Genomic DNA, 10,859 nt, shown 5'->3' with positions numbered 1-10,859 from the left:
GGGCAAAAAGTCTGAAGATAGAAAGGCATGTGAGGGTCATCAAAAAGGTCAATTTGGCTGGATTATAGAGTGTATGAAGGGCTGTAATAGACCTAAAAAGTATACTGGAACCAATCAATCAGTATTCATCAAGTGCCTACTATGTGCCAGGCACTGTGCTAAGTTCTGGGGATACAAAAAGAAGTAAAAGACAGTCCCTGCTCTCAAGGAGCTAAAGCCAGGTTATGAAATAGAGGATTGCTATACAAATGATGGGATGACAGGCAACTAATGTGTTAGTGTGATGTCTTTAGAATACAAATTAGGGCTAAACATGATATGAATGTTATATAGGAAATTAATAGATGTTTATTTACTGAAAGGCTTCTATGCATACCAAATTGGTGCACAGAAGTAGGTGAATATTAGGCAAGAGACATGTGAAAGGATGGACAGCTGGATAGAATGTTGGGCCTGGAATCAGGAAGACTCATCTTCCTGAGTTCAGATTTGGCCTCAGACACAAACTAGCTGTGTGACTCTAGGCAAGTCACTTAACCCTGTTTGCCTCAGTTTCCCCATCTGCAAAATGTGCTGGAAGAGGAAAGAGCAAACCACTCCAGTATCTCTGCCAAGAAAACCCCAAATGGGGACATGAAGAGTCAGACAAGACTGAAATGACTGAACAATAACAACAAAATGTGAAATGATATGTCAGTGTACCTTGCCTACTTTTCATATTCTTTTCTTCCATTCCACACTGCTCCCCTTATTCTCCCCTCCCCCCAGATTTGTGACTCGATTCATTGAGTTGGATGGGTTGACATGTCTCTTGAACTTCCTTCGGAGTATGGACCATGCCACCTGTGAGAGTCGAATCCATACATCCCTCATTGGCTGCATCAAGGCACTGATGAACAATTCTCAGGGCCGTGCCCATGTGTTGGCACAGCCTGAGGGCATTAGCACCATTGCCCAAAGCTTGCGCACTGAGAACAGCAAAACCAAGGTGGCCGTGCTTGAGATCCTGGGTGCTGTCTGCCTGGTGCCTGGTGGCCATAAGAAGGTGCTTCAAGCCATGTTGCACTATCAGGTGTATGCCGCTGAGAGGACCCGCTTCCAGGTGAGGGGTAGGAGAGCAATATGAAAGACATGCACAGAGCTACACAAGGATGATATCCTGGTGGGGCATGAGGGGAAGGACTGGGGCAATGAGGAGCCTTATATGGAAGGAGTTGGGGCATGCATGGAGATAGCATACGGGATGAGGGAAAAATGGAAGGCATTATATAAAGAGTGCAGGAATATATCATCCAAGTGAGGGAACTTGGGAAAAGAAGAGCTAATGTAGGGAAAGGGTGGACCAGAGATGTCTCCAAGATGCTGACCAGGAAAACAGGTAACTTTTCCAACAGTTGGTTAATGATAGTAACATTAACAATACAGATTTCAAAATATCCTGGAAAATTCAACCAATAAATTATCTGGGTATCAGGACCTCAACAATTGAGGGCTACAATTGTTCTGATAAAACATTGATCCATAGAATTTAATAACAGTGTTAATAGATGTTGCCAAATATTCATAATCTTCAAGCAACATGGAACAAAAGGCTTTCAAAATATAGAGACCTAGTAGAAGAAATCAAAACTATGTGAAAGGAGAAGGATGTACATATGTGCATCCTTGTATTGAGAACACTTTCATCGAGCCTCTGGACAATGAGCTGACATCCCAATGCTTCCATTTAATTACAAAAAAGAGAGTTTTATGCAGTGGTCCATAGAACATTCAGTGTAGAAGAATGAGAGCAGTCTAGCAACCTGTCCCAGGACTGTTTTTATCTGAACCCCATCCAAAAGGATGAGAAGAATTATAAATTTACAGTTTGTAAAACACTTTTACTTTATTATAGGCAGATAGGTAGTGCAGTGAATAGAGTGTTTGATCTCAAGTTAGAAAGACTTGAGTTTAAATCCAGCCTCAGACTCTTGACACACTTAATAGCTGTGTGACCTTGGGCAAGTCACTTAACCCCAATTGCCCTGCCTTTCCCCCTCCAAAAAAAAATAAAGAAAATAAATAAAAGAAGCAGGTAGGGTTTGAAGCCATCTTTCTAAAGGCCAATACTTTCCCCCACTCTGCTACTCTGATTTTCATTGAAATTGGATATTTCAAAGAATGCTCTGAAACACCTGAGCCCTGAATCCAATGACCTTATAGAAGACCAAGTATCACCTAGAATTCTGGGCCACAGGAAACTGTCCAGGTTCTCAAGGATGTCTTTATTTGTTTGTCTTCTTTTTTGTATACAAGGCCCATTTAATACCCTCCCAACTCACCCTAAACCCAGCACAGGCCTCTTTTTGGTTTTGTTTTGTTTTTGGAGCAATTTCAAGTACCTGCTATGAACAGGACCCTCTATTAGGAATTTTAGGAAAGATACAAAATAAATGGTCCCTGTGTTCAAGGAACTTCACTCAGTTGGAGAAACAGAACATAGAACACAAACATATAAAAGAGTTTGATTAAAAAAATGATATGGTAGCATTGTATAATGTAACTGGCAAGAGGAGGTAAAGTCTTGGATGGAATGAGTCAAGATGAGTTTTAAGAGATGTTTTAAAGAAGGCAATGGGAAGGATAGGGGTGGGGTAGGACATTCTAGGGGAATAGAATAGCATGAGCAAAAGCAGGCAGGGAGTCAGGGCTAGTAAGGTGCTAAGATCTCCTGTCCCCTCTGCCCTCCCAGACTTTGTTGAACGAGCTGGACCGAAGCATGGGGCGCTACCGGGATGAAGTGAATCTGAAGACAGCCATCATGTCCTTCATTAATGCTGTCCTCAACGCTGGTGCAGGAGAGGTAGGTTGCTTTTCCCCCACATCCCTAGACTGTCCCAGAGAACAGTGATCTCTTAATTATGTTCCTCCAATTTCCTTAGGGAATCCTGGGGTAGCGTAGGCAGCCAAAGGAGAGACCCTTGACTTCTGATTGGGCAATGTCTGTCCCCACTATTACTTTTAGAGAGTTCGCATTAACCGTCTTCTTGTGTTAATCAACAAAATTAAAATGTTGTTCAAGCACAAAGTACAGGCCAATTCTGTCACAATACAGATGCCATGGATTTGGATACATCATAGGCCAGAGTCATGCCCTCTGAAATATAACTACTAGAAGTATCAGTCTGATAAAGGAAAATATAAATAAAAAGTAAAATGTAAGACTGGTGTTTCCCATCTCCATCCTGACACTATGAAGAGGGGAGGGTTCATCATGTTATCATTATATCTGCCATTGAAGTCAGTCCTAATGGTTGGCATCAGCTATTCGTTAATTCAAGAAATAGGATCCTATTTATATGAATTTTGTTATTGTTAGCTTTTTGTTTCTTTTAAGCAAAATGATTGGCCTTCATTAAAGCCATTAGAGTCAGTGAGTAAACAATTAAATATTTAGACTTCAAAAATCTTAGTCCATGCTAAATGTCTTGAATTTCACAGCATAGATCACTTTAAATGCTGTGATCGAGACTTAACTTCTTACTTAAACTAACAAGTAATTATTCTTCACAGAGCAAGTATAAACAATTCTTCTCTACTGTTAACATTAGTTAGAACAGGTCCAGAATAAGGTTAAAACTTAAATGGATCAAGACCAGTTAAATTAGGGGGCCCATAGACAGGCAGGATAGAAGTTAAGGCCTTGGTCTCTCTTCTAATTAAACCCAGAAGATAGATAGATAGAGAGATAGAGAGATAGATAGATAGATGATCGATGGATGGATGGATGGATGGATGGATGGATGGATGGATGAATTAATCCAAGAAAATTTCCTGCAGGGCAGAGAGATCTGAAGTGCTATTTGAATAACAGAAGATAGTCCAATGTGTTAATTACAGCAAAGGGAGTAGATATGAGTTATTATAGTGAGAGGGTTTGAAGGGGCAGCCACATGAATCAGAAAAAAGAAAATGGTCTTATCTGAAGAGTCTAAAGTGGAGAGAAATCCAGGACGGGAGCAGAGCAGGACTTTAGGAGAAATGTTGGAAAATGAAGAATTAGTGCTTGGGAAGATACTGGAGAATAACCTTCCAAAAGAACTTTCTGAGGCCTTGGTGATATTGCTACTTTTGAGCTAGCTTCTGGAGATTTCTATGACTGTAAACTCTGAACCTCATCTTATCTTGACACTTTCTATTTTGTAACAATCCTTAGTGCTCTTAGATGCCAGGGTTAGAGCTGGTCCCTGAGACTGACTGAAACCTTAGGAACAAAGTCATTAGAAAAGTAGCCATAATGTAGATTGGAGGGGAGCGCCAGATTCTTTAAATGAACCAGGCAGCCCACTCAGGATCTTCTTGTTTCTGAATGGGCCTGGGGCATATTTTTGTCTTTGTTTTTCTTCCTCCTCTCTTCCCTTTTTAAATAACACCCCTAACCCAGTCCATCAGGACAGAGTCAGAAGGGTGAGGGGTTTCTGACAGTGGCTTGTCCTTGTGATGTTGCTATTATGTAGCTCTCAGAAGCCCAGAATGTGAACCAGCTTTGCCAGGTAGGCTAAGACCAGGTTGTATAAGTAACACATTCTACAGGTATGTAGACAGGATGTATAAGTAATATATTCTATTATATAATATTATAGAGGTAATATATTCTATATTCTGGTCAATAAATTTTGCATCTCCTGTCTCTTTCTCCTCTGAGACAAGTTTCCATGGGATTTTGTGATTTTTTGGAGTGACTAAGAATATATATTGCAGGAGTTGTTGTGGGATAGAACAAAAAAGTCAAGTCATTAGGTATTTATTAAGTTCCTACTGTGTACTAGGTTATTAAAAAAAGGCAAAAGCCCCTACTCTCAAGGAGCTCACAATCTTATGGGGGAGACAGCATGAAAACAACTACGTACAGACAAGATATATACGAGTTAGGGGAATTAGGAAAGGCTTCTTGTAGAAGGTGGGACTGTGGCTGAGACTTCAGGAAAGCCAAGGGGGAAATGAGGTGGGAGAGAATTACAGAGGGAGAAAGTCAGTGAAAATACAAGGAGTTGGGAGAAGTTGGATGTCCTGTTTGAAGAATAGCAAAGAGGCCACTGTGTAGGATTGTAGAGTAAGAGAAATAAGATATAAGATGTCTAGAAAGGTAGGAAGTGGCCAGGTTATAAAGAGCTTTAAAAACCAAACAAGATTTTATAGTTGATCCTGGAGGCAATAGGGAGTTTATTGAATAGGGGAGTTATGTGAGCAGACCTGCCCTTTAGGAAAATCAAAATTTTAGGAAAATCACACTTGATGGCTGAATGGAAGATGGGCTGAATAGAAGGTGAAGAGATACGTAAGGCATTGAGACCAACCAGACCAAACCCAGACCAATCAGAAGGCTGTTTCAGTATTCTAGGGCCATAGTGATGAGTGGCTGCATCAAGAGGATGGCAGCGTCAAAGGAGAGAAGAGAGAATATACAAAAGATGTTATGAAGGTAGAATTGACTGGACTTGGCAACACATTGGATATGGGATACAGTTTGGGTGAGAAGTGCATTAAGGGCTAAAGAAAGCATTAAATAATGGTGATCTAGTCAATGAAATAAATGTTTCTATACTGATTCTGCTCCCTGTCCCACTCCATCCCCCTCCTAATTCCACCCCATCTCAATCATCTTCAAGGATAATCTGGAGTTTCGGTTACATCTGCGATATGAGTTCCTAATGTTGGGAATACAGCCTGTGATTGACAAACTTCGGAGGCATGAGAATGCCATATTGGACAGGTAGGGTATAAGATAAAGGACTTATTCATTTCAAAGAGGGAGAGGAGGCCTAAAACTAATAAACTCAGGATGGTGGGAAGAAGCACGAGAGTACCAACCCAAGGACAGCGGGCCTAGAAAAAGTATTGAGTATCTGGGAGGGCTTCTAAGAGTGAGGGGGACAGGGAGGGACTTATGGTATCCAGAAGAAGCTAGACACTTCACAATTTGGCCTAGGTCAAGACCTATGGGTCTTTTGAAACCTCTTTAGTTTCTCTTCTGCTTGGCCATTTCCCTGTTCACCAGCCCCTTTTCCAGGGGAAATTAATACTCTCTGCCCATCTATGTGGACAAGGAAGAGAGTAAGTCCTTGGCTGAAAGGAGTGTTTTGGTCTTTTCTGACTTTGATTTACTTACTGTGAGATACTGCTCAGTTGTGACATTCTGTATGTCTTTTCCTTGCCCAGGCATTTAGACTTCTTTGAGATGGTCCGGAATGAGGATGACTTGGAATTAGCCAGAAGGTTTGACATGGTGAGGTCTGCCAGGATGCGATTCAAGCACAATACATATCAACTCTCCCAATGGCTTCCTCAGAGATTCCCAAGGAATGGGACACCAAATTAGGCCTCTACATAGACCAATAATAGCATTCTTGTTTCTAGGATGCTCAAAATGTCTAGATTCTGACAGGACCCTCTGGAATCAGCATGTGCCCACAGGCCTTGGTGCTCAAAGGAAAGAAGGCAGCCATCCCTAAAGAAACATAGAATTAACTCTGTGTTACCTGTGGTTGCTTTATGGATTATCAGTAGCCAATGTCAAATATCTGGGTGACTCTGATGAACAACAGAACCCTCTTGGGGTATATCTCACTGTCATCATCTGATTTGTACTTAAGGAGATGTATTCTTATTTTAATTTCAACCTCAGCAAAATATAAGGAAAAGGTAGGCTCTGGACCTGTGATTTCGTAAGAATAGGGAATTCTTAGGTGAGGTAACTCCCTCTACCAATATAGGTCAGCACCTTCTTTGGGACTTAAATTCTTAGAGAGCTGCCTATGTACTGAAAGGTTCTGTCATTTGTCTGGGGTCACAGTCAGTATAAGCAGAATCCTAGCCAAACATAATTCACACCATAAAAATACATGATAAATTCCCAAACCAAATAATTGTCTGTGTATATGATTATTCATGACAATGCTCCCCAGATCACAAACAGTTAATTAGGATCTCCTTTACTTGTGTCTAGTCAAATGGTGAGAGATGGGATCTCTGGATGTTTATGCTGGGATATCTGGGGAGATGAGAGGCCCTGGAACCAGAGTCTTCTCTCTTCTCTTATTTCCTCCTTCTCTACATTCCTTGGGTTCCCCATTCATCTGTTTCTTACTTTGTTTTTCCATCAGGTACACATTGATACCAAGAGTGCATCACAAATGTTTGACCTGATCCATAGGAAGCTGAAACACACAGAAGCATATCCCTACCTGCTCTCCATGCTTCAGCACTGTTTACAGCTGCCTTGTAAGTCCTGCCTCCCCCTACCCCATTAATAGAGGCCTGAGACTTCTAGCTTAGGGAGATGGGAGAGGGGGCCCCTTTTTAAGTAGCATTTTCACAAGTATGGTTCACTGGGAAGATATTCAGATGACTCTTCCGGGAGACCAGAACAGACCAAAAATGTCTAGAAGCTCAAGCTACTCTTACTTCCTTGTGCTTGGGGAAAGGAAAATATGGTTCAGGTCCCTCCCCCTACTCTACTCCTGATTGTTGTCTGAAGGACCTAGACCCTCAGGAGGAGCAGGAGACTTAAATAATGGAGGCACCAGTGTCCTTGACCAGCAAGCAGCATCTTTATCTTTTCATTTCAAGGTCAGATAGTCCCTGTGTTCCTACTTCTGACAGTCAAACTTTCCATTTTCTTATGGAGTTCCCAGTTAGGAAGGAAAGAACATTTATGCTGGGTAAACAGGGCAGATCTTATTGAAGATATCCTTTTTTCCCCCAGCTTTATCAATTTCCTCTTTTTGTTTTCTCCTTTTCTACATTCTCCCTGCCCTCATACTTCTGTCTTCACCATCCATAACATTATTCTAACAGTACAAATAAATCACATTATTTGTGGTTACTGCTCTCCTCCGAAGTCATAAAGACCTGAGAAGAAGACATGAACCCAAGTTACCACAGGAGGGATTTAAGTTAGACATGAGGCAGAAACTTTTTCCATGAGGACTATTCTTTTTTTTAAATTTATTTATTTATTTTTAGTTTACCACACATGGTTCTACATAGTTTTGAGTTCCAGATTTTCTCCCCTCCCTCCCCAAGACGGCATGGAATCTCATATAACTGTCATGTATAACTTCGCATTGAATTAATTTATGCACTAGTCAAGTTGTGGAGAAGAATTTTGACCAATGGAATGGATCATGAGAAAGAAGAAACAGAACCAAAAAAAAAAACCCCAAAACAAAAACAAAAGAGAAGCAAAAAAAAGGCGAGCATGTAGTGCGCCTCGATCTATATTCAAACTTCACAGTTCTTTCTCTGGATGAAGATAGCATTCTCCATCGTGAGTCCCCTGGAGTTGTCCTTGCCCCTTAGGTTGCTGAGAAGAGCGCAATATGTCAGGGTTGGTCCTCACGGAATCCATATATCTGTGGCCGTGCACAATGTTCTCCTGGCTCTGCTCCGCTTACTCAGCATTATGTCGTGTAGGTTTTTCCAGGTTGTTACGAAGACTGCATCATCCCCATTTCTTATGGCACAATAGTATTCCATCACCTTCATATACCACAGCTTGTTCAGCCATTCCCCAATTGATGGGCATCCCTTTGATTTCCAATTCTTGGCTACCACAAAAAGAGCTGCTATAAATATCCTTGTACATATGGGTCCTTTTCCCGCTTGTGTGATTTCTTTGGGATACAACCCTAGAAGTGGTATTGCTGGGTCAAAGGGTATGAACATTTCTATAGCCCTTTGGGCATAGTTCCAAACTGCTCTCCAAAATGGCTGGATCAGCTCACAACTCCACCAGCAATGCAACAATGTTCCAATTTCCCCACATCCTTTCCAGCATTTATCATTTTCCTGTTTTGTTATTTTAGCCAATCTGACAGGAGAGATGTGGTATCTAAGAGTTGTTTTGATTTGCATTTCTCTAATCAGTAGTGATCCAGAGCATTTTTTCATATGCCTATAGATAGCTTTAATTTCTTCCATGAGGACTATTCTATGAGGAGTAAGAGTGAACAACCAAGGAAGAGGGTATATATACATTCTGTTTCTCTGAAGTCTTTTTCAAGAGATTTTCTCTTGCTTGCAGTCAAGTATATACAGGGTATCCCTAAAGTCTGGACACAAAGGCAAAAATGCATATTCTGAAATATTTGGTATATTAACAGACCTTAGCCCCCTTGACTTCTTTTTCTGGGGTATGCTAAAGGAGAATGTGTACTCCATGAAAATCACAGATACAGCACACTTGATTGAACGCATAAAGAGTCAATGCTCTAAGATTGACAGCAATGTGAAGTTATTGCATCAAGTTCACATAAATCTTGCAAAGCGCATCAACCTTTGCATCACAAATGATGGAAATCATATTGAAGATGTTACTTGTTAATATTCCAGTTAAATAAAATGTTGAAAATTTCGTTTCTTGAAAATATGCATTTTTGCCTATATGTCCAGACTTTAGGAACACCCTGTATAAGATGTATTCCATGCCTGAAAACCTCTGATTTACCTTATTTTTCCTGGAGGAAAGAAGGCTATAACAAACAAGCAAAACACCCTGCAATATGCAGAGGAAGGGAGGACAATAAGAAAAAAGGGTAGTGACGTGAAGTAGAGAGCCTGGCGTTTCTTCTCTCCAAAAAAAGGGTTGATGGAGGAAATGGGAGGTCCTTCTATGCTGAGAACCTGAGTTCCTGAGAAACATGACTTTGCTTTCTTGGGTGTCAGTCTTTTGGGCCTGCTTGTTTCCCATGGGACAGTGGGTCCCACGAGAATCTGCATATTCTTTGCAACAATTGGACTTGGATGTTATGGCACACTTGGTCCCTGAGATTCTATGACATTTCTTCATGGCCAGGATCCCCTAGGTTCCTTTCCTCTTATGGTTATTAGAAAGCACAGAAAGAAGCCCTGGATCCACTCACTCAAAGAAGCAGATTAGGACACCATCTTGTAAATGGGGAGGGCATGTATGTGTAAAAAACACAGCACATATTAAAACAACAGCAACAACACAAACCCCCACATGTCCAGGCAGACCAAGAATAGGGTTCAGGAGGTGCTAGGGTGGAGCTGGAGCTGAGTGACTGAAGAGCAGCAGCCTCAATGACGTTAGGTCCTTGAACAAACAAGACAGTGTCTTTGCCTTTATAGTTTAAAGGCCCCTCCTCTGGGATGCCTTCCTTGAATAACACTACTCATTCTCCATCCCACAAGCACAGCCAATGACCCCTACTCTTCTGTAATATTGTGTAATATCTATCTCTCAATTGTCTGTTCTTATGGAGTAGTGGCATGAATAATTCAAAGCACAATCTATTTTTCTTTTTTATTTTCCTTTGGAATTCATTGTGTATCATAGAGGTTTTTTGTAATTGATTCACCTTTCTAAATATACTTTCCTTTGGGAGATGTGAAAATGAATTTCTCTTCTCTGAACACACATTTAACTAACAGAAAGCTAGGGGAGCTAGCCCCAGCAGCTAGGGGAGTGGTGAGAGATGGACCTGGGGATTTAAAATTCCACAGCAGATAAACTCCCTAGTTGGGAGTTGATTTATGCATTTCCAGGAGCTACATTTTTTCTGATTTCCCCCCATTAGATTGGGAGCTTCCCCCAAGTGCAGACCACATCTCCTTCTTCAGTGGGGGGCTGTGTCTGCTCTTTACTCTGTGCCCCAGGCTGTGATACCCAGGACCTAGCCCCTGGGGCTCAGTAAAGACACAGTGACTGCCTTGCCTTCAGATAAGCGGAATGGTGGGAGCATCCATCATTGGCAGCTCCTTGATCGGATCCTCCAGCAGATCGTCCTACAGGATGAGAGGGGCGTGGACCCTGATTTGGCACCCCTGGAGAACTTCAACGTCAAAAATATCATCAA

The 10,859-nt window shown here is 41.4% G+C and overlaps 1 protein-coding gene across 1 annotated transcript in view; it reads left to right on the top strand.

Annotated features, from left to right (window-relative positions):
• DAAM2 (dishevelled associated activator of morphogenesis 2) overlaps positions 1–10,859 on the top strand; it is a 62,199-nt gene that overhangs the window by 16,342 nt on the left and 34,998 nt on the right. The window contains exons 5-10 of the mRNA XM_036767107.1: positions 769–1,102; positions 2,732–2,842; positions 5,649–5,752; positions 6,199–6,265; positions 7,143–7,260; positions 10,724–10,859. The exon at positions 10,724–10,859 is cut by the window's right edge and continues 3 nt beyond it. Of these exons, the coding sequence (XP_036623002.1) occupies positions 769–1,102; positions 2,732–2,842; positions 5,649–5,752; positions 6,199–6,265; positions 7,143–7,260; positions 10,724–10,859 (870 nt within the window). The remainder of the gene's footprint in view (positions 1–768; positions 1,103–2,731; positions 2,843–5,648; positions 5,753–6,198; positions 6,266–7,142; positions 7,261–10,723) is intronic.

Source organism: Trichosurus vulpecula, chromosome 7, assembly GCF_011100635.1.
Source record: "Trichosurus vulpecula isolate mTriVul1 chromosome 7, mTriVul1.pri, whole genome shotgun sequence".
NCBI lineage: Eukaryota > Metazoa > Chordata > Mammalia > Diprotodontia > Phalangeridae > Trichosurus > Trichosurus vulpecula.
This window is presented reverse-complemented; position numbering and strand designations above follow the sequence as displayed.